Source organism: Saccoglossus kowalevskii, chromosome 12, assembly GCF_978046115.1.
Source record: "Saccoglossus kowalevskii chromosome 12, keSacKowa6.1, whole genome shotgun sequence".
NCBI lineage: Eukaryota > Metazoa > Hemichordata > Enteropneusta > Harrimaniidae > Saccoglossus > Saccoglossus kowalevskii.
Genome location: NC_140652.1, coordinates 35,915,111 through 35,940,593, shown reverse-complemented (window position 1 = coordinate 35,940,593; position 25,483 = coordinate 35,915,111). Strand labels below are relative to the sequence as shown.

Below are 25,483 nucleotides of genomic sequence, written 5' to 3'. Positions count from 1 at the left end.
CTGATGGGTATCCCATTGAGTCCCACTACCAATAGAGGGTATCCCACTGAATCTCACTTCGAGTAGAGGGCGCCCCAATGAACTTCACTGCCAATAGAGGGTGTCCCAATGAATATCACTGTCAGTCAGGGTGTCCCAATGAACCTCACAACCTGTAGAAGACACCCCAATGAATTTCACTGTCTGTAGAGGGCGCCCCAATCAACTGCACTACCAATAGAGGGTGTCCCAATGAATATCACTGTCAGTCAGGGTGTCCCAATGAACCTCACAACCTGTAGAAGACACCCCAATGAATTTCACTGTCTGTAGAGGGTGCCCCAATGACCTTCACTGCCAATAGAGGGTGTCCCAATGAATATCACTGTCAGTACAGGGTGTCCCAATGAACCTCATAACCTGTAGCAGACACCCCAATGAATTTCACTGTCTGTAGAGGGCGCCCCAATCAACTGCACTACCAATAGAGGGTGTCCCAATGAATATCACTGTCAGTCAGGGTGTCCCAATGAACCTCACAACCTGTAGAAGACACCCCAATGAATTTCACTGTCTGTAGAGGGTGCCCCAATGACCTTCACTGCCAATAGAGGGTGTCCCAATGAATATCACTGTCAGTACAGGGTGTTCCAATGAACCTCACAACCTATAGAAGACACCCCAATGAATTTCACTTCCAGTAGAGGGTGCCCTACTGATGGGTACCCCACTGAGTCCCACTGCCAATAAAGGGTATCCCACTGAATCTCACTTCCAGTAGAGAGTGCCCTACTGATGGGTATCCCACTGAGTCCCACTGCCAATAGAGGGTTTCCCACTGAATCTCACTTCCAGTAGAGGGTGCCCTACTGATGGGTACCCCACTGAGTCCCACTACCAATAGAAGGTATCCCACTGAATCTCACTTCCAGTAGAGGGTGCTCTACTGATGGGTACCCCATTGAGTCCCACTACCAATAGAGGGTATCCCACTGAATCTCACTTCGAGTAGAGGGCGCCCCAATGAACTTCACTGCCAATAGAGGGTGCCCTACTGAATATCACTGTCAGTACAGGGTGTCCCAATGAACCTCACAACCTGTAGAAGACACCCCAATGAATTTCACTGTCTGTAGAGGGCGCCCCAATCAACTGCACTACCAATAGAGGGTGTCCCAATGAATATCACTGTCAGTCAGGGTGTCCCAATGAACCTCACAACCTGTAGAAGACACCCCAATGAATTTCACTGTCTGTAGAGGGCGCCCCAATCAACTGCACTACCAATAGAGGGTGTCCCAATGAATATCACTGTCAGTCAGGGTGTCCCAATGAACCTCACAACCTGTAGAAGACACCCCAATGAATTTCACTGTCTGTAGAGGGTGCCCCAATGACCTTCACTGCCAATAGAGGGTGTCCCAATGAATATCACTGTCAGTACAGGGTGTCCCAATGAACCTCATAACCTGTAGCAGACACCCCAATGAATTTCACTGTCTGTAGAGGGTGCCCCAATGACCTTCACTGCCAATAGAGGGTGCCCTACTGATTATGGCTGTCAGTACAGGGTGTCCCAATGAACCTCACAACCTGTAGAAGACACCCCAATGAATTTCACTGTCTGTAGAGGGCGCCCCAATGACCTTCACTGCCAATAGAGGGTGTCCCAATGAATATCACTGTCAGTACAGGGTGTCCCAATGAACCTCATAACCTGTAGCAGACACCCCAATGAATTTCACTGTCTGTAGAGGGTGCCCCAATGACCTTCACTGCCAATAGAGGGTGCCCTACTGAATATCACTGTCAGTACAGGGTGTCCCAATGAACCTCACAACCTATAGAAGACACCCCAATGAATTTCACTGTCTGTAGAGGGCGCCCCAATCAACTGCACTACCAATAGAGGGTGTCCCAATGAATATCACTGTCAGTCAGGGTGTCCCAATGAACCTCACAACCTGTAGAAGACACCCCAATGAATTTCACTGTCTGTAGAGGGCGCCCCAATCAACTGCACTACCAATAGAGGGTGTCCCAATGAATATCACTGTCAGTCAGGGTGTCCCATTGAACCTCACAACCTGTAGAAGACACGCCAATGAATTTCACTGTCTGTAGAGGGTGCCCCAATGACCTTCACTGCCAATAGAGGGTGCCCTACTGATTATGGCTGTCAGTACAGGGTGTCCCAATGAACCTCACAACCTGTAGAAACACCCCAATGAATTTCACTGTCTGTAGAGGGCGCCCCAATCAACTTCACTGCCAATAGAGGGTGTCCCAATGAATATCACTGTCAGTCAGGGTGTCCCAATGAACCTCACAACCTATAGAAGACACCCCAATGAATTTCACTGTCTGTAGAGGGCACCCCAATCAACTTCACTGCCAATAGAGGGTGTCCCAATGAATATCACTGTCAGTACAGGGTGTCCCAATGAACCTCACAACCTATAGAAGACACCCCAATGAATTTCACTGTCTGTAGAGGGTGCCCCAATGAATATCACTGTCAGTACAGGGTGTTCCAATGAACCTCACAACCTATAGAAGACACCCCAATGAATTTCACTTCCAGTAGAGGGTGCCCTACTGATGGGTACCCCACTGAGTCCCACTGCCAATAAAGGGTATCCCACTGAATCTCACTTCCAGTAGAGAGTGCCCTACTGATGGGTATCCCACTGAGTCCCACTGCCAATAGAGGGTATCCCACTGAATCTCACTTCCAGTAGAGGGTGCCCTACTGATGGGTACCCCACTGAGTCCCACTACCAATAGAAGGTATCCCACTGAATCTCACTTCCAGTAGAGGGTGCTCTACTGATGGGTACCCCTTTGAGTCCCACTACCAATAGAGGGTATCCCACTGAATCTCACTTCGAGTAGAGGGCGCCCCAATGAACTTCACTGCCAATAGAGGGTGCCCTACTGAATATCACTGTCAGTACAGGGTGTCCCAATGAACCTCACAACCTGTAGAAGACACCCCAATGAATTTCACTGTCTGTAGAGGGCGCCCCAATCAACTGCACTACCAATAGAGGGTGTCCCAATGAATATCACTGTCAGTCAGGGTGTCCCAATGAACCTCACAACCTGTAGAAGACACCCCAATGAATTTCACTGTCTGTAGAGGGCGCCCCAATCAACTGCACTACCAATAGAGGGTGTCCCAATGAATATCACTGTCAGTCAGGGTGTCCCAATGAACCTCACAACCTGTAGAAGACACCCCAATGAATTTCACTGTCTGTAGAGGGTGCCCCAATGACCTTCACTGCCAATAGAGGGTGTCCCAATGAATATCACTGTCAGTACAGGGTGTCCCAATGAACCTCATAACCTGTAGCAGACACCCCAATGAATTTCACTGTCTGTAGAGGGTGCCCCAATGACCTTCACTGCCAATAGAGGGTGCCCTACTGATTATGGCTGTCAGTACAGGGTGTCCCAATGAACCTCACAACCTGTAGAAGACACCCCAATGAATTTCACTGTCTGTAGAGGGCGCCCCAATGACCTTCACTGCCAATAGAGGGTGTCCCAATGAATATCACTGTCAGTACAGGGTGTCCCAATGAACCTCATAACCTGTAGCAGACACCCCAATGAATTTCACTGTCTGTAGAGGGTGCCCCAATGACCTTCACTGCCAATAGAGGGTGCCCTACTGAATATCACTGTCAGTACAGGGTGTCCCAATGAACCTCACAACCTATAGAAGACACCCCAATGAATTTCACTGTCTGTAGAGGGCGCCCTAATCAACTGCACTACCAATAGAGGGTGTCCCAATGAATATCACTGTCAGTCAGGGTGTCCCAATGAACCTCACAACCTGTAGAAGACACCCCAATGAATTTCACTGTCTGTAGAGGGCGCCCCAATCAACTGCACTACCAATAGAGGGTGTCCCAATGAATATCACTGTCAGTCAGGGTGTCCCATTGAACCTCACAACCTGTAGAAGACACGCCAATGAATTTCACTGTCTGTAGAGGGTGCCCCAATGACCTTCACTGCCAATAGAGGGTGCCCTACTGATTATGGCTGTCAGTACAGGGTGTCCCAATGAACCTCACAACCTGTAGAAACACCCCAATGAATTTCACTGTCTGTAGAGGGCGCCCCAATCAACTTCACTGCCAATAGAGGGTGTCCCAATGAATATCACTGTCAGTCAGGGTGTCCCAATGAACCTCACAACCTATAGAAGACACCCTAATGACATTCACTGTCTGTAAAGGGCGCCCCAATGAACTTCACTGCCAATAGAGAGTGTCCCAATGAATATCACTGTCAGTACAGGGTGTCCCAATGAACCTCACAACCTATAGAAGACACCTCAATGAATTTCACTGTCTGTAGAGGGCGCCCCAATCAACTGCACTACCAATAGAGGGTGTCCCAATGAACCTCACAACCTGTAGAAGACACCCCAATGAATTTCACTGTCTGTAGAGGGTGCCCCAATGATCTTCACTGCCAATAGAGGGTGCCCTACTGAATATCACTGTCAGTACAGGGTGTCCCAATGAACCTCACAACCTATAGAAGACACCCCAATGAATTTCACTGTCTGTAGAGGGTGCCCCAATGACCTTCACTGCCAATAGAGGGTGCCCTACTGATTATGGCTGTCAGTACAGGGTGTCCCAATGAACCTCACAACCTGTAGAAGACACCCCAATGAATTTCACTGTCTGTAGAAGGCGCCCCAATGACCTTCACTGCCAATAGAGGGTGTCCCAATGAATATCACTGTCAGTACAGGGTGTTCCAATGAACCTCACAACCTATAGAAGACACCCCAATGAATTTCACTGTCTGTAGAAGGCGCCCCAATGACCTTCACTGCCAATAGAGGGTGTCCCAATGAATATCACTGTCAGTACAGGGTGTTCCAATGAACCTCACAACCTATAGAAGACACCCCAATGAATTTCACTGTCTGTAGAGGGCGCCCCAATCAACTTCACTGCCAATAGAGGGTGCCCTACTGAATATCACTGTCAGTACAGGGTGTCCCAATGAACCTCACAACCTATAGAAGACACCCCAATGAATTTCACTGTCTGTAGAGGGTGCCCCAATGACCTTCACTGCCAATAGAGGGTGCCCTACTGATTATGGCTGTCAGTACAGGGTGTCCCAATGAACCTCACAACCTGTAGAAGACACCCCAATGAATTTCACTGTCTGTAGAGGGCACCCCAATCAACTTCACTGCCAATAGAGGGTGTCCCAATGAATATCACTGTCAGTACAGGGTGTCCCAATGAACCTCACAACCTGTAGAAGACACCCCAATGAATTTCACTGTCTGTAGAGGGCGCCCCAATCAACTGCACTACCAATAGAGGGTGTCCCAATGAATATCACTGTCAGTCAGGGTGTCCCAATGAACCTCACAACCTGTAGAAGACACCCCAATGAATTTCACTGTCTGTAGAGGGCGCCCCAATCAACTGCACTACCAATAGAGGGTGTCCCAATGAATATCACTGTCAGTCAGGGTGTCCCAATGAACCTCACAACCTGTAGAAGACACCCCAATGAATTTCACTGTCTGTAGAGGGCGCCCCAATGACCTTCACTGCCAATAGAGGGTGCCCTACTGATTATGGCTGTCAGTCAGGGTGTCCCAATGAACCTCACAACCTGTAGAAGACACCCCAATGAATTTCACTGTCTGTAGAAGGTGCCCCAATGACTTTCACTGCCAATAGAGGGTGCCCTACTGAATATGGCTGTCAGTACAGGGTGTCCCAATGAACCTCACAACCTGTAGAATACACCCCAATGAATTTCACTGTCTGTAGAGGGCGCCCCAATCAACTGCACTACCAATAGAGGGTGTCCCAATGAATATCACTGTCAGTCAGGGTGTCCCAATGAACCTCACAACCTGTAGAAGACACCCCAATGAATTTCACTGTCTGTAGAGGGCGCCCCAATCAACTGCACTACCAATAGAGGGTGTCCCAATGAATATCACTGTCAGTCAGGGTGTCCCAATGAACCTCACAACCTGTAGAAGACACCCCAATGAATTTCACTGTCTGTAGAGGGCGCCCCAATGACCTTCACTGCCAATAGAGGGTGCCCTACTGATTATGGCTGTCAGTCAGGGTGTCCCAATGAACCTCACAACCTGTAGAAGACACCCCAATGAATTTCACTGTCTGTAGAAGGTGCCCCAATGACTTTCACTGCCAATAGAGGGTGCCCTACTGAATATGGCTGTCAGTACAGGGTGTCCCAATGAACCTCACAACCTGTAGAATACACCCCAATGAATTTCACTGTCTGTAGAGGGCGCCCCAATCAACTTCACTACCAATAGAGGGTGTCCCAATGAATATCACTGTCAGTACAGGGTGTCCCAATGAACCTCACAACCTGTACAAGGTGCCCCAATGAATTTCACTGTCTGTAGAAGGTGCCCCAATGACCTTCAATGCCAATAGAGGGTGCCCTACTGAATATGGCTGTCAGTACAGGGTGTCCCAATGAACCTCACAACCTGTACAAGATGTCCCAGTCTTGGGTGCTTGAAAAAACCTTGCTGTCAGTGACGGTCGTACACTTGCATTTTAACAGATAGCAAATCAACACTTGCCGGGGAAGAATTTCTAAATACATATTGCTCAAAAAGTAATCCAGTTTTATTGTTGAATACTAAATTTGAAAAATATGATCTGATGTTGCAATCAGGGTGGTGATCTGATGGAAACATTAGAACAAAAACCGAAAATGTTTCAAAGAGTTTTCTTTTTTCTACAGAGGACAGGGTTGGGTACTGGAAGAATATGTTCACAGTTGCAATGAATGAGAAGTTTGAACGAGTTCAACCAGTGAAAATGAAAGATGTTGGTTTACACTTCGACTTTGGTGAATGTTATTAACTGGTGCTAAACCTCTAGATTTGTATGTTGAATTATTCCCTGCTGACCTTACAGATATTGTTTAGTTTTCACACAAATATCAGCAATTGTTACATATCTATCATGTGATGAATATCTCATTCACGGCAGAATATTTCAGAAACATAATCTAAGTTTTGTTTCGCCTGTAAGCAAACTCAAAATATGAAAAGATTGGGAATATTTTTTCGCATAAAATCTCTTACATTACAACATTCTTGACTACATATACAAGGAATGCGCTTTTGTGATATAAATCTGTGACATGACGACACAGGTATGATTCATTGATACTGAGTAGATTCATTTCCATATATGACAATCATTCTCTCATGTAGCAGTTACATTTTAATTGAAAACTATTTTGAAAAATGATGAAAAACAGTCATCACCTTAGTTACGAGAAGACAGCAGAGATTTTGTATTCAGTATATGCATGGACATACAAACCTAGATGTTGGCCCAAATCAAATATTTCTTGGTGTTAATCTGCAATCTACACATTTGGACCAAATATGCTGAATTATTTTTGTGAGGTCAAAGTTTAAAGGTCATGGGGACCATTTTGAATTTCTGTTAATAGCAAGTAAAACCATATACATGTATATAGATATATCTGTGTTGAAATCAATTATGTGGTAGAGTGATTTAGAAAAATATGAATAGAAATTGTTATCACTTAATCAATAAGACATGTTTGAATGTGACCTGTATGTTTTTTTCTTTAATGGCTTTATGTAAATTACAGTGAAAAAGAAGCACTGATATAAAAATGTAAAATATGTTTGCAATAAGTGAGTTGTGATTTTAAGCAACAGTTTAAAAATAGTGCTGTTATTTATGTTGTATTATTATGCATGGTATTTGATAGTATAAGTACACTGCACACAGTACATGTTAGAGTTGAAGTTTGACACCTGTTTCAAATTACTGTGGCTTGCAGCAATTCAGACCCAATCCAAATGTGTTAGCAAATGAAATTTGAAAAGCAATGCAATTGAAATAATTGAAATTTGCCTTTTAAAAAAGTTGCACATCTTCATGCCATCACATATCTCACAAAAAAGTGTCACCTCAAATTTGAGTTGAAAATTTTGTTTATCAAACATACTTAGTCAATTATATGAGTCTTTCCTGTTATATGTATATTCAATGCTTAGATACACCAAAAATATATGCCTATGTATAAAGTATATTGAAAATTATATGTATTAAGGTTCTCCAGGCTTAATAAATTATATCAAGTATTGTACTTAAGATTGAAAATATAGTTATGTATCATGTGACTAATTTGCATATATACCCTTAACAATTGTTACAATTTTACAATATATATATATAATGGAGTTCATGAATTGTACAGACATGAACAGATTAACATTATGATTTGACTAAAAGTACCTGACAATGTTGGTGACAGCCTTACAAACCTAATGAGTTAGACTATTTTCAAGCAATTTTCTGGGCTTCAAGTTGATGGTTGTGTTATTATTGCAATAGCTTCTATGTCTGTTTTAAACTTTCTTTTTAATTTTAAGCAATCAACAAAATTAATTTTAGTATACTTTTAAATTTTTTTTTATATATATTTTGTAATCTTTACTTTATTGTCCTTAGAACAGTATTAATGACAAATAAATTAACCAAACTTCCAATATCATTGCACCTTCATATGTCACATATGCTTTTTTGAATTTCTTATTATTCCTTGTTTAAATGTAGTTTGAACTTCTATCTGTCCATCTGAGCCGATTACATTCAAATTTCGGACACATGTCACATATCATACATATGCAAATGCGTCATGATCCAATTCAAAATGGCCAAATGGCGACCATTTTAATGCTAAAAATTCATCAAAATCAAGCATTTCTGTAATTTTGAAACCAGATCTCAGTCGTGCATGGACATATTTTATTCAAACTTGGTATATCAGTAATGAGTTCATGATGCACCATTTTATTTTCCATGTCAGATTCAAAATGGCCGACTGACGGCCTTTTTGTTTTAATGAATACTTTTCCAGCACTCACTCTGACATGTCAAGACTAATCATGTTCAAACTTTATATGAACATCATATATCATCACATTGCCATTATGTTGATGGAATGATCAAAGATTAAGTTTCTTTTCACATGAATAGAAAATTAAGTAATTTGCATAATAGTCAGTATTGGAGATCGTATTACCCTTAGTCAAATGTGAGAAATTAATATAATATTTATGATCATTCACAGGAGTTTACTCCTTTTGCTCATGGGAAAAATATGTGTTGTCAAAATGGGGCAAAATTTGTAAATGATTTTAAAATGATATTTGAAGTACTGTGAAATACTTTATTTTCGCTGGAATTAATTTTCGCTGAAATGGCTTTTTGGGCGTTTTATATGGAATTTATTTTCACTTATGTTTGATGAGTTTAATGTGAAATATAGGAAAAAAAGTATATTCGCTGGATTTTAGTTTCACAGAATCATCCCTTCAGCAAAAATAGCAAAAATAAATTCTAAGCGAAAATAAAGTATTCTACAGTATACCATGGTTTCTATATTGTTTGCTAATAAGTATGCAAATATTAATATGTTAATAATATGCTAATTAGCAGATATTGATCAATATTTAAATTATATGCTGAGTGGCAGATGTTTATCGATATGTAAATGAGATGCTATTTATATGTAAATGATGCAATACCATGTTATAAATTTGTGTCGTATAATTTGTCATATATTAACATAGCATTTATTTTATTTTATTTTGTTTATAGTAAACTTACTTGTTTTGTTGTCATTTGTTGATCTTGAATAAGTCTTACATCCTGGTACTTATTGTGATATGAACCAATAGAAAGACAGCTTTTTATCATGTCATTAGTTGACGCAAAGGATGTTTAAAAACCAGAACTTGATAGGTCATCAAATAAACAAGGTGTAGTTTTTGTTGTAAAGAAACAGAACGGAGAAAAAAGTAAATATACAAATGATAAAAATCTGTGTTTTTGTCGTATTTCAGAGAAACCAACACTGTATGGTGTTTCAGTGTGCATCTATTCATACAGATCATCTTTTCTAAGTAACTGCAGGCAGTTTTGAATCCTTGAACAATTCTCAAAATTTGAGTATATTCAGTATATCAAATAACTTGCATGATAGTTTCAGTTTATATATCAAATAACTTGCATGATAGTTTCAGTTTATATGTCTCCAATAAAGCTATGAAGCTCCAAAGCAAACAACTTGGCGATACTCCATTTAGGGAACAATGGTACTCTGAAATTTGTCTGAATGAGGAAAATGACACTGCGTTTTTTAAACAAGTTATTACATGAAAAGTGATGTACCATGCTTGTCATTCATTGAACATACAGCAGAAGACTTCCACATACAAATGAGTTACCAACAAAAAGTATTCTATTCTAGCCTCATTTTAAACTTTCCCAATAGCGCCCTCATCGACATTTTACTGGATGTCAAAACATTGGTAATAGACGATTTCAAGACCATTTAAATAATCAATGCAACTCCACTATTATTCTAATGATATGCAAATTAGTGTGTTGTGATAACTTAGTATCTATATTTAGTATGCTAGATGTTCTTCTGTTAGTGGTCACATGACCTGGTTTGAGTTTGTAATGGAGGCAATGCTTGCCAAGTTGTAGTTTTGTGTGTATATTGCCATTTTCCTGTGTGGTTAGCCGAACACTTGGTTACCACATGTGTATATGTCTCTCAGGTCTGATATCAATTTAAAAATTCCAATAAATACTACTCATTTTAAAGGTTTCACAGAGTAATGCTAAAACGAACACAATTTTCTGGTGAAAATCCTAAAATGGACAATTAAAAAGACAAAAAAGTTATTACAAAACGCCAAAAATTCACAGCAAAATCACTTTTTTAATAAAGAATTGAGGTATCCCTTTCAATTTCTTCACTGTACTCATTTGAATCTTCCATAAAGGATTTATTTTGCATTTAACATAACATTAATTTTTAATTAGTGTGAATTATGAGCTTTCAGAAAATATATAGTTTGATATAATTAGTGTGAATTTTACTGCAAAAACCTTTACTCCAAACTTAAAATATTACTTATTTTGACCATAAAACAGCTCTGTAATTTATGTAAATGTACGTGATACTAATAGACTGAATACGGTGTATATGTTTTGCCATAATTTGGTTGGATTGATCTGTATATAAGTCTTTCATAGTGAAATAAGAAACCCATGCTTGTAATAACAAAAGAGTCACTTTATGTAAATTTAAAACCAGTAACTATAGCCTGAAACGGGTAGACATACTCAACCCATAACTGCAAATGATATTAGAACTTACATAAACTGTCCTCATAATAAAACTGAAGATGAATTACATTTCTTCATGGATTGTCATCGGGACGAAATGAAAAAAAATATTGAACTTCTTAAAGAGGTAGATGAATAAAACATATTTTTTATATAAGTAAATGAAATTTGTATGAAGCTGCAAAATTAAATTCTTGTAGTTTTATCATTTCAAATCGTTTCATTTTTTTTTCAATGGGAATGGATTATTTGACATACTGGGGTGCTTAGTTCACTGGCTGTGCTACTATATTCCTGAGAATTCAGTGTCATTTTATTCAGAATTGGCAAACTTGAGATAATTGTTTTTTCCTATCCCGGTATTCCACTGAGCACCGTCCCTCAACACGTTGAGTGTTGAGGGACGGTGCACTGAGTAACTGAGGCACCTGCTGTCAATCTCACTTCTTATCCGCGTTTTGATATGCAAATTAATTACTTTTATAACAGGCGTGATAAGTAAACACGTTGACTGGCAACTGGGGATTACTGCTAACCACATAGAGGGACTGTGTGCTAACGTACCAATCGAATATGCAAATAGAGTAAATAGCAACCGACGGCCCTCCACATTAGTTATGCAGGTTGAACCGATCACGTGACTCGCGAAATTGGCAACAAGTCGAACTGCGTTCATAGCAACACACAGAGCAGGTGGTAATGGCTGCCGAGTCACACGGGTTATGTTGTAATCGCTGATGACAGAAATCTACCAAGTGACATTAATAATTCTCGACTGAGCGTGAATATACCTTTTTTCGACGTAGCTGCCGTGTAGTGTTTTGTTAGCGGTGCACTGAGGTAGGTTTGATACTGTCGAGTCGATGTGCCAGGGGAAGTACACGACAAGTGCCAGTGTGGTCGTAACCTGTGTAGTGTGTGTCGTTTGGAGTTACCAGTGGACTTTGACATTTTCAATGTAATTAATTTAAATCTGTTGGTCCCTAATCTAAATTGTACATCATTTAATCGTTCAGATCGTCTAGACTGTAAAAGTGCCGAGACATTGTAAGGTAATTTTGGCGCGATGTTTATAATAAATTTGGTCATGACTGAGTGAGTTCAGGAAGCATACATGATAATGGCCGCCGACGTTGCGATATTTGTGTTATTTGTTCTCTTGTCAATTATGTGTTTACATGTGGGCAATATGTGATAAATACTCGATTGATCTAGTAATTAGGCATCCATTCATAAATTAAGCAGTTGCGTCGTTTGTGGTGGCGTTCACGTAATTTATTAATTCCGTGAGTGTTGTGATAACATTCAGTGTTAGATTACAGAAATCTGCTAAAATGACAATATTCTAAATTATAAATAACTATTATTAATTTAGTATCAATTGTCGCAATTTCAAGTCAAGTCAATGTTATCAGATTTTGGTTTCAAGATCTAATTTGTATGATGTATGTTCTAAAATATCTAAGTTTTGAGGTTTTAGCAACTACCTCCTCTCTTCTGAGAAGTTTGGAGGAGACTCAGAACTGTAAACAAACCAAATATGTTAGATTTAAATGTTGAGTGTTTATTTACAGAAAAAATTATTCACAAATGTCGTGTACCATAGTTGAATGCTTGCTGTATAAATTACTAGATACAGTCGTTAGTGATTTCCATAGTGTCCAAAATTTCATCTTATACCAATAGAATATTACACATGTGACAGCAGTATTACATCAACTAATACTAGTAAATAAACATATTTCTATCAGTATATAGCTAAAAAAATTTTAGGAGTACAAATGTGGATGTACATGTTGGTGTTTGGCTTTTACTAAAAAATCGCTGTTTATAAATTCTCCCATAAGATTTTGATCGGAAAATGTGCTTTACATAAAAAAAATGACATTTAGGACATTCAATACTGTTTCACATTTGTGATCTGTGCACAGTAAGATTCATAATCCTTGCTAGTTCGAATATCGGCTCATACGAGAAACTATATCTCCAAAATATTTTGACTGTGGTTTGATATTTCAATGTGGTTTTATTTTTTCCACCGTAGATCCTCAAAAGGTCTATGGTTCCACATTTAGCCTGTGTATCAACTGCATATAACTGGTACACTCATGTGTTTTTCTCTAAAGTTAAAGGGCAGCAGTCGCCGCGCCGCGTCCTGTTCGATATGGGACTCATAGCAACGTATACAATGCATGTAAAATACATTGTTTATTTACATGAAATTTGAACATGTGATGCGACAACTACCGCACTTTAAGTTACCCCCCCCCCCAGGTAATGAACCCTGATTTATAATTATTAGTAATAGATTAGACAAGTGTACCAAACTTTTGTGAAACTGTATCAGACATCTATAAGACAGGTGAAAAAGGTGATCTAAATTTTAGGCCTAAGTGAGAAGCACTTATTAGTATAACATTATTAATGAATGGAACTAAATACTCTCACTGTGAGCTCTCAAAAATTTATTGTTCTTCTACATGCAACTGAACTGCAAATCCATTGTACGCAAAACTATAAATTATACTGTAATCAATGTGTGAAGGCATGTAGTCGGCTCTATCACAGGTTATTAATAAGTAGATGTCTTTGCTTTTACAGTTAAGTTGTACCATGTATATTCCATATGTTATATTATGAATATTCAATGACTGTGATGTAAATAATGCTTTAGGCCAGAGACATGCCACTGCATTCAAACAGTTGTTCTTTTCTTTTTTCAGCTGTATCTCCATATCTTGAATTACAATGGCTCAAGTGATGAAATTTAATCAGGAACCCTTAGCACTGAGGCCCAATACATCAGGGGTGGTGTTTACACCTAAACAAATCTTGAAAACCACTGGCCCTAATGTGAGACCTTCAACAGCTGGAAGAACAAAGGAACATGGACGTAAAACACCAATTACTAGAGGTAAGAATAACTGTTAGTCAAAAGATTAATAAAGAATTTCTTCTTGTGCAATAATAGGAGTGAATAAATGACCAAAATGGTTGTTTTGATGAGACTTTAAGAGTGCATTCTGGGATGGTATGTTTGTTGGTGGTTTATATTCATGTGATATACTGTAAAGGGATTAATTATTCACTAGGTTTTAATTTTGCTTATTTCGCTGACTGGAAAATGCGCTAAATTAAAACCCAGTGAATATATAAAATTTAGCATAGAACACATTATCTAAATGGTAAAACCATGAATTTAATATATATGGATTTTAATATAAAGATTCCAGGTATTTTATGATTTACTGCTTCTCTCAAATATCTCCTGAAGTTTACACATACATATAATACCGGTACCATCAACTTTGTAACACCAGAGATGTTCATTTCCTATTTAATTTAACAAGTACATGTGATTACAATAGAACATGTGTTGTATGTTTTTCCCATTCATAATTTATGCATTCTACTTTTATATAGCACATGTCAAAGCTTGGTGTATCAGGCCTTGCATGAAAGGCTGGAGAGTAAAAATAGCACATGTCAAAGCTTGGTGTATCAGACCTTGCATGAAAGGCTGGAGAGTGAAAATAGCACATGTCAAAGCTTGGTGTATCAGGCCTTGCATGAAAGGCTGGAGAGTGAAAATAGCACATGTCAAAGCTTGGTGTATCAGGCCTTGCATGAAAGGCTGGAGAGTGTAAATAGCACATATCAAAGCTTGGTGTATCAGACCTTGCATGAAAGACTGGAGAGTGAAAATAGCACATGTCAAAGCTTGGTGTATCAGACCTTGCATGAAAGACTGGAGAGTGAAAATAGCACATGTCAAAGCTTGGTGTATCAGACCTTGCATGAAAGGCTGGAGAGTGAAAAATAGCACATGTCAAAGCTTGGTGTATCAGACCTTGCATGAAAGACTGGAGAGTGAAAATAGCACATGTCAAAGCTTGGTGTATCAGACCTTGCATGAAAGACTGGAGAGTGAAAATAGCACATGTCAAAGCTTGGTGTATCAGACCTTGCATGAAAGGCTGGAGAGTGTAAATAACACATGTCAAAGCTTGGTGTATCAGACCTTGCATGAAAGGCTGGAGAGTGAAAAATAGCACATGTCAAAGCTTGGTGTATCAGACCTTGCATGAAAGGCTGGAGAGTGTAAATAGCACATGTCAAAGCTTGGTGTATCAGGCCTTGCATGAAAGGCTGAAGAGTGTAAATAGCACATGTCAAAGCTTGGTGTATCAGACCTTGCATGAAAGGCTGGAGAGTGAAAATAGCACATGTCAAAGCTTGGTGTATCAGGCCTTGCATGAAAGGCTGGAGAGTAAAAATAGCACATGTCAAAGCTTGGTGTATCAGACCTTGCATGAAAGGCTGGAGAGTGTAAATAGCACATGTCAAAGCTTGGTGTATCAGGCCTTGCATGAAAGGCTGGAGAGTGAAAATAGCACATGTCAAAGCTTGGTGTATCAGACCTTACATGAAAGACTGGAGAGTGAAAATAGCTCATGTCAAAGCTTGGTGTATCAGGCCTTGCATGAAAGGCTGGAGAGTGAAAATAGCACATGTCAAAGCTTGGTGTATCAGACCTTGCATGAAAGGCTGGAGAGTGTAAATAGCACATGTCAAAGCTTGGTGTATCAGACCTTGCATGAAAGACTGGAGAGTGAAAATAGCACATGTCAAAGCTTGGTGTATCAGACCTTGCATGAAAGGCTGGAGAGTGTAAATAGCACATGTCAAAGCTTGGTGTATCAGGCCTTGCATGAAAGGCTGGAGAGTGTAAATAGCACATGTCAAAGCTTGGTGTATCAGACCTTGCATGAAAGGCTGGAGAGTGTAAATAGCACATGTCAAAGCTTGGTGTATCAGACCTTGCATGAAAGCCTGGAGAGTGAAAATAGCACATGTCAAAGCTTGGTGTATCAGACCTTGCATGAAAGGCTGGAGAGTGTAAATAGCACATGTCAAAGCTTGGTGTATCAGACCTTGCATGAAAGGCTGGAGAGTGAAAATAGCACATGTCAAAGCTTGGTGTATCAGACCTTGCATGAAAGACTGGAGAGTGTAAATAGCACATGTCAAAGCTTGGTGTATCAGACCTTGCATGAAAGGCTGGAGAGTGTAAATAGCACATGTCAAAGCTTGGTGTATCAGACCTTGCATGAAAGGCTGGAGAGTGAAAATAGCACATGTCAAAGCTTGGTGTATCAGGCCTTGCATGAAAGGCTGGAGAGTGAAAAAAGCACATGTCAAAGCTTGGTGTATCAGGCCTTGCATGAAAGGCTGGAGAGTGTAAATAGCACATGTCAAAGCTTGGTGTATCAGACCTTGCATGAAAGGCTGGAGAGTGTAAATAGCACATGTCAAAGCTTGGTGTATCAGACCTTGCATGAAAGGCTGGAGAGTGAAAATAGCTCTACTAAAAGCACTGAGACAAGTTATGGGAGTGATTGAAATGTGTTGACAAATAATTTTATATATGTTTAATTAGAAAAGAAAATAAATTATTTATTTTCCATTTTTTTTTAATAAAAATAAAAATACACATGTTGTGTACTGTGTTAGCATACAAAGTGCAGTTTGTGTTTTTTCCTACATTTCAAGGAATGAAAAATATAAAGCATGCAAGATTAATTCAATGTATTTTTTCAAACAGAGTCAGTATAATGTTGAATCTTGTTTTATGTTGGGGGGGGATTGTGGCTTGCTGATCCCTCTCCCCTTCCACACACACAAAATTCCTAGACAACATCACATGTTGTGTCCCTTTGGATAAAACAACACACCTTGACATTGTCTTTGTTCTTCTCAATAAGTATGCTTTAAACAGCCATGGCCTCCTGATAGTGAATGTTACACACTCACAGAGGCATAGATAATTGTACAGAGTTGAGTACATTACCAGCTGAAAGCCTCCAATGAGCAAAATATATAGAAAAAAAATAACATAAGCAGGTGATGTATTTAACCTTTGACTGTCAAAGTTAACCTTTTTTAGAACCTTTTACAAAATAAAACTTAAAAGTGGAACATTCGATAACAATCTTAACCATCAGTACCAGTATTTTTTTTTTTTTGGTAAACATTTTAATTTTGAAATCAAACTAATAAAAGTATGATATCCATGTTTGTTTCTTTGACTAAAATTTGATGAATTGCTTTCCGTGCCTATAAAAAAATGGTATCTGAAAGAAACAACTTAATTTTTCAGGATTTCAAATCAAATAGTAGTGTGATAGACACATCATATACAGAGCCCATCAAACCTGTATTTATTTCTTTGATTTGTACTGTAATTCATTATATGTGTTCTCACATGTTATAATCTGCCTTAGAAACCATTTGTCTATTGGACATTGTCATAGTTTGCAACACTGTGTGTTTATTGTCAGAATCTATTGTACTTCACTTCGTACAATTGGAATGCTATGTTTATTTTACCCTCCCTATCACGGGTGTGAAGTACGTGATCTGACAATTAGTGCAAAGCATACACAGTAATTTAAGCAGTGAACACGTTACAGTGTGTGTGTACCACGGTGATGACAAAATGCTTTCATACATCATGTGGTTGTAAAGAAGTACCACTATTGAGTTGAAAACAAATAAAATATCTCCAGAATTAATTCATTTCTTTAGTTTTGTCAGCCCACAAAAATAGCAAATCATCACTGTCTCTGATGCCCTACCTAATAACGAATACGATTGTAATAACATTTCTACTGTAAGTCAATTGAAACTGTTGCTACACTAAGTACTCAAGTAAAGCTTGGAAACATGCAACCATGATTAATAAGACTTTTTTTTAAAATGACAAATGACTGGTAATAAAGTGGTGTTGGTAAGCTGCTTGGTGTAAATTAATAATCCAATTATTGTAACAAAAGGTCATGTGTCAACAGGCAGATTGTTAATATGTAAGTCTGTCGTCATTGAACGGTTGTTTTATGTTATTTAAACTTCTTTCAATTTTTATTTGTTTCTCTTAAAATGGATTGCCATGGTGAGGATAAAAATGGAATAAATTTAATATTCAACAGTGTACTGTTAAAAAATTTAAATAACAATGCAAGTATTTACTATTTTAAGCTCAGTTTTCACACATAGCTTATCAAAAATATTAATTTAATATTAATTTAATTAATTTAAGACTGCACATACATTATTTGCTCCATTAGAAATAGACATTTAAGTCTCTAACTTATTTAACCTAAAACTAAAGTCCATTCACACAAAACATATAATAAAGCAAACTGGTGTTAAGAAGATGTCAATTTGTATAAATGTAGAAATGTCTTTTCCATAGTGCCAATGTGAAATATATGATAAAATTGACTTTTTTTGGATGGTTATTTGCTAACTTGGAAATTATACATCATTAGAAAAAACGAAATGTTCTTACAAACTATTTTGATGACTCACACATTATTATAATTTATGTTGTACTTTACTTTGACAACTTTACTTACGAATTATACTAAGAAAGGTAAATAGATCAGAGTGGTTGTTTTGTGATACATCATGTACGTAGACAAGGTCAAAGATATTCCCCTGTGTGTGTACTTGTATGTAAAAATTCCTTCCTTGGTAACCACTCATACCATCACTCTCCTTTCAAAGCTACAATTCCCATTTATTAAACATACTAGTACTAGTAACTTTAATGTTTTCCCTTTTAGTCAACTGTTGTGTTTTGTGTCCCATTCGTTTCCAACAGGTAATAAGTCTAATAATAATACACTATAATGCTTTTTAGTGAAGCATAGATCACAACACGATTAAAGTTCTTTTGTTGTCCCATTTTGCGTTAGATGTTGTGTGTTTGTATGGTTAGGGACAATAGAATTTTGCAGGTACCCTTGTCAAAGGTCATGACAGGTCACGCTATCAACGATGGGTTATAGAAACCGACAAGACTCATTGAAGTGTACCTGTATGTTGTTATACTGGCTTAACTACTAGTGACTGTACTATTATTAAACACACAGCTTTGTATGCATTCAATCAAATTCATGGACTTACAAATAAGTTCAATATATGCATTCTAATTTTATCTGGCTACTTATGATTAGGTTAAAATATTAAAAATGGGTTCAGATTATTATGGCTGCCATAACAACCACCTGTTGATTTCCTATTTTTGTTTCTGTATTAACAGGAATTCTGATTTTTCTTTAATGCAGTTTTTGAAATGTGTAATGTTTTGGGGGACACTGGGTTATGAATTCCAATTCTATATTCTTCCTTGCATACAATGTAACTGTATTCCCTTGTGATCTCCTTATCTGTTTCTCTATGATTTTGTTTGTCTTTAAGTCGGTTGTTGATCTACTCTGCTAGGATTGCCCTTAGAATCATTTTTGTTTGTGTGTGTGTGTCTGTCACTTCTTTACGTATTAACTCATCTGTGATTTTTTGGGTTGGGCAGGCAAGTCACACCTTCACTCTTGTTGGGTGGTGAAATCTGGCAACATCCAAAAAAAAACATTTTTTTAATATCTTCGCACTGAATGTATCTCCTCCTACAAATCTTGGAATAAAAACCTCAGACGTATTTCATTCAAGTCAACTTGAGTTTGGGCCCAAAGTTACTATTTTTTGATATCTTTTTTCATTTCTCTTTAAAGTTTGGGTAACTTTCCGTTAGGAAAGGCTTTTTAACTTTTCTGTGATTTTTTTGGAGGGGTGGGCCAATATTGGTCTAACTTTACCACTAGGTCACACCTGCACTCTAGAAAAATAGTTTTGTCCTAAAATCTTTGACATTTCTCATTCTAATTTGCTTGAGTGTGTGCCTGAAGTTACTATTTTGTTTTTCTTTCTGTCGTACCATTACCATGGCAACACCCAAAAACAATCACCAATCAGCCTACCAGCTTGTCTGTTCAAATGTCTGTCCATCCGTCAGTCATATTAAATGTCTGTCCATCCGTCAGTCATATTAAATGTCTGTCCATCCGTCAGTCATATTAAATGTCTGTCCATCCGTCAGTCATATTAAATGTCTGTCCATCCGTCAGTCATATTAAATGTCTGTCCATCCGTCAGTCATATTAAATGTCTGTCCATCCGTCAGTCATATTAAATGTCTGTCCATCCGTCAGTCATATTAAATGTCTGTCCATCCGTCAGTCATATTAAATGTCTGTCCATCCGTCAGTCATATTAAATGTCTGTCCATCCGTCAGTCATATTAAATGTCTGTCCATCCGTCAGTCATATTAAATGTCTGTCCATCCGTCAGTCATATTAAATGTCTGTCCATCCGTCAGTCATATTAAATGTCTGTCCATCCGTCAGTCATATTAAATGTCTGTCCATCCGTCAGTCATATTAAATGTCTGTCCATCAGTCAGTCATATTAAATGTCTGTCCATCCGTCAGTCATATCAAATGTCTGTCCATCCGTCAGTCATATTAAATGTCTGTCCATCCGTCAGTCATATTAAATGTCTGTCCATCAGTCAGTCATATTAAATGTCTGTCCATCCGTCAGTCATATTAAATGTCTGTCCATCCGTCAGTCATATTAAATGTCTGTCCATCCGTCAGTCATATTAAATGTCTGTCCATCCGTCAGTCATATTAAATGTCTGTCCATCCGTCAGTCATATTAAATGTCTGTCCATCCGTCAGTCATATTAAATGTCTGTCCATCCGTCAGTCATATTAAATGTCTGTCCATCCGTCAGTCATATTAAATGTCTGTCCATCAGTCAGTCATATTAAATGTCTGTCCATCCGTCAGTCATATTAAATGTCTGTCCATCAGTCAGTCATATCAAATGTCTGTCCATCCGTCAGTCATATTAAATGTCTGTCCATCCGTCAGTCATATTAAATGTCTGTCCATCCGTCAGTCATATTAAATGTCTGTCCATCCGTCAGTCATATTAAATGTCTGTCCATCCGTCAGTCATATTAAATGTCTGTCCATCCGTCAGTCATATTAAATGTCTGTCCATCCGTCAGTCATATTAAATGTCTGTCCATCCGTCATGTCTGTCCATCCGTCAGTCATATTAAATGTCTGTCCATCCGTCAGTCATATTAAATGTCTGTCCATCCGTCAGTCATATTAAATGTCTGTCCATCCGTCAGTCATATTAAATGTCTGTCCATCCGTCAGTCATATCAAATGTCTGTCCATCCGTCAGTCATATTAAATGTCTGTCCATCCGTCAGTCATATTAAATGTCTGTCCATCCGTCAGTCATATTAAATGTCTGTCCATCCGTCAGTCATATTAAATGTCTGTCCATCCGTCAGTCATATCAAATGTCTGTCCATCCGTCAGTCATATTAAATGTCTAAATGTCAAGTAGTCTTTAAATGTAGTAGTCTACTTATTTCTAAATTGTGTTCAATGGAATTCATGATGAAAAAAATAAATGTTTTTGTAATTTAGAAGAGTTAACAGCAATATTAACAATTCAACCATGAATGTTCTTTCTGGACTCTGTTATGTTGATATTGAGAGATAAAATGTACTTTTTATAGTTCAAACTATTGAAAACCTTGGGTTCTAAGTGTGTATATATTGTTATCAATGCTGTAAATGTTTTAAGCACTAATTAGGATGTCTACTCATTGCTACCAGTCAGGTTGATCCACTACATTTAATTGTAAAGTATTACAATAAATTAAAAATAAATTTTTCCAAAAAGTATTGAAACTGCAAAGAAGCATATTGATATAATTTCATGAAATTTAAATATAACTTTATAATGTATGCACCAATCCATTGTGAGGCTATAAATCACTCTGACATGGATTGTAATGGGAATATTATAGTGGCATAAATTTAATTAATTTGTTTATTTAAGTATGTCAAGTAGTCCACCACTCACTTGATGTATGTATTACGGGTTTAGGTTCAAGCTCAGAGAAAATCAAGACCAAATTTGATAAAATTTCTGGAATATCTATATTATTATAGGGCACAAAGATACAAACTGGTAGAACATCTAGGCAATCTTTTTGGTTTGAATATTTAAAATTCTATAAATGGACAATAACCAATGTTTAAATTGTAGCTACAGTCTCAAGATCTGGTGTAATTATAAAGTTCATGTATAATATGGATTACAACTTGTTCAGTTATTTGTCAATAAATGTATTTTACTTTCAGCTTCTTTGCCATCCTCACTAAGTACCTACACTGCCAATGCTAGTCTAAGCATCATTGAACTGGAACAAATGTTAAGAGATAAAATACAGTCCAACTATTATGACCTTAAACAGGTGAGTAATTATTATACAAACAAACATACCTTGATTGAAATGTAATCTTCTTGTTTATTTTTTTGCAAATTGTAATTTGTGATTACAATGCTATTGTAAGAATGGAGAAAACCAAAACACAACCACAAATTCTTTATTGCAATAGGTCACAGTAAGTAATTTTGAAGATTAGAAATGTTATAAAATTGAAGGTATATTTTTTGTTAAAGTGAGTGTACTTTTCATTATAAAGTAGCCAATCAATTTTATAATCACTGTGTCTTCTTTTATTTACTGTTCACTGTCACCATGGCAGGAAATGTGATATGTTTAACAACATGTTTTTTATAACCCTATCACAACTGTTGTCATTTTCACAAAGTCTGAGAAAGTATGAGAAATAAATCAAAATAACATTGAAACATTGTGACGTCAAACATCACTAGAGATTCGGCAACCGAGAAAGTATTTTTAGGGTATTTTCGTTCTCAATAATGTGCTGTACACATTCGATGATGATCTATTTTGATGAAGTAAAGGTATATAAATGCAATATTTCCCTGACAAAAATCGGCCTTTTGACTTTGAGATATAAAAAAAAAAACAATTCAAGTTCAAAATCAAGTCATTCGTTTTTTGCGTCAGACGTCCACACCTTTCACGCAATACATAAGTTCTCACAGTTCAATGGAAAGTCGTCTATTCATTGCATATTTATTTATTTATTTTTTTAACTAGGCATTCCAGAATTATGACATAGATCAAAGCCTGACCATCACCAAGGGTGAACTACGCAGAGTTCTAGAAATGTTTGTAATGCCATTCACAGCAGACCAGTTTGAAGCAGTTATGGCTAAAGTTCCAACCAATCCCAATGGAACTGTCAGTTACTGCATGTTTCTTGACCGATACGGACAAGGGTCATCTGGTTCTAAGGAGACTAAATGGATGAGTTCTGGACACAGGTAAATATGTCCATGTAGAATACATGATAACAGGGTAGGGAGTATGTGCAATTATAAGTGAAAATCTTGACTGATATTAATAACTATCTTTATTGCGTTTGTATCCCTATTAGGATTCTGACTAAAATGCAATACAGATGTGAATAAAGACAAACAAACAATTAAAGTGAGAATAAAAATACACACAGGAAAATAAAAACTAACAAGCAAATAAAAGTAGAAAAAAAAAAAAGTAAATTGGATTGTTTTCCATATTTGTGTTGGTGAATGTTTGGATTACTAATGCATGTAACCATTCTCATAATGTAAATTATAGTGTACCAAGTTTTCTATCTAGAGGAGTATGCCTATACACTGTGTGTTGTGTGATGAGTTTTAAATAAAACTAGTTTATGCTGCCTTCTTATATCCTCATTTGTAAAAAGATAATGAAACATTAGAAACTGCAGTAATAGAATTTTCAATTCACTCAACATCACAACATCCTGTCGGTCTTCTCATCAAACTGCCGTCTACAAAACGGATTACTTTTGATCACTGTACACGCTCTGATTTGCACAGGTTACCATGACAACCATGCTGCATTGACCATCACACTGAAATTCATTACTCTAAACATAATAATAATAATAGTAGGCTATAAAATATATGTAATTGTTTTTACACTTTAAGATTAAAATGTGTAATATACCTGTGTTCGTTTAGCATTGAAGTGGTGATTTATGTACCTTGTACTGTATGAATTTATAAATAATTACATGTAACATTTATGTATTAACTAGTTTATGATGGTAAGTTACCTCTGCCTTCTGTGTGTTGTAAGGCTGTAAAATACAGAAAATAAATAAATAAATACAAATTAATTTAAGGTAGAGATGCAGTTTACCTGACAGGTATTTTAATTAGTTAATTAAGAAACCAAGATGACCTCCCTTGTCCACAAAACTTATATTTTTGGAAAACTTATTGTATGAATTTTAAAATTTTGTTAGTATTTTTTTTTTTATGGACACTGTAGTTTGAAATATGCACAAAAATGTGCTTTTTTGGTCAAAAGTGATTTAAAAACATTAGCTTCTAAACCATGCTACTGTTTCCTGTCAAAATTAGTTTATGGGTACATCTGTTTACTATGAAGAAAAAGTCTTGAAAACTGTCTACCAGTTGTCAATTTTGCAGGGCGGCAGCTCAAATTTCACTACTTCAAGTTTATGCATAAATTACCACCCAGGCTAGTTGTCTGTACGATTGTTGTAACACTGTTTTCACCTGTTATCTATATTTTAAAATCGTTTTTTTAAATCGTTGTTCCACTATTCACAATTGTAAAAAATTTTAACAGTCTATAGCCAAGACTGTTTAAATAATAAAAAGCAAAAAAAAAAAATTTCACTCCCAAGTGCCCACGAACCTGCATCTCTACCTTAAGTGAATTCATTTATTACATTCAATTTCTCCAATGCAGCGGCCATCATTTTTTTTAGGGTTTGATTGGCCTACAAAAACAGAAAATTTAAAGATTGTCATAGTAGTGAATTATGCACAACATTTTTATTCACGGTAAGATCATTCAGCCTGGTTGCATATTATGAATATTGTATATTATTATTCAGATACCAATATACTAGATCACCACAAGAGATGGGAGTTGATCACATCGAACGTCTGTTAAAAGAACGCATCGGTACTAATCTCAAGAACGTCATCAAAGCGTTTCGTCTGTTTGATTATAACCGAGATGGTCGTATACAACGCCATGAGATGAGAAAAGTCATTGAAAATTACTGCTTTCGTTTGTCGGATAATCAGTTTGAACGGCTTTGGGGTCGATATGACTTCAACCACACTGGTATCGTCAATTACAATGACTTTCTAAGAAGACTTGGCATTAATGTTCAAAAAAATGAGAAATCTCAACCAGACACAACTAAACTAGGTAATGTCAAATAATCATTAGGTTTTATATGTGTACTGTAAAATACTTTATTTTTGCTTTGAAATTAATTTTCGCTATTTTCGCTGAAGAAATGATTCAGTGAAAATAAAATTCAGTGAATATACCTTTTTTTCTATATTTTACATTCAACTTTTTAAAATCAGTAAAAATAAATTCCATACAAA

General features: G+C 37.4%; 2 protein-coding genes across 2 annotated transcripts in view; both read left to right on the top strand.

The window, feature by feature from the left end:
- LOC102802423 (sulfotransferase 4A1-like) overlaps positions 1–9,905 on the top strand; it is a 39,938-nt gene extending 30,033 nt beyond the window's left edge. The window contains exon 6 of the mRNA XM_006816175.3: positions 6,775–9,905. Within this exon, the coding sequence (XP_006816238.1) occupies positions 6,775–6,896 (122 nt within the window). The 3' untranslated portion in view covers positions 6,897–9,905. The remainder of the gene's footprint in view (positions 1–6,774) is intronic.
- A 2,012-nt stretch (positions 9,906–11,917) lies between these two features.
- Positions 11,918–25,483, top strand: part of LOC102802305 (EF-hand calcium-binding domain-containing protein 6-like) — a 34,093-nt gene continuing 20,527 nt past the window's right edge. The window contains exons 1-5 of the mRNA XM_006816174.3: positions 11,918–12,065; positions 13,949–14,139; positions 22,306–22,418; positions 23,136–23,362; positions 24,976–25,298. Of these exons, the coding sequence (XP_006816237.1) occupies positions 13,974–14,139; positions 22,306–22,418; positions 23,136–23,362; positions 24,976–25,298 (829 nt within the window). The 5' untranslated portion in view covers positions 11,918–12,065; positions 13,949–13,973. The remainder of the gene's footprint in view (positions 12,066–13,948; positions 14,140–22,305; positions 22,419–23,135; positions 23,363–24,975; positions 25,299–25,483) is intronic.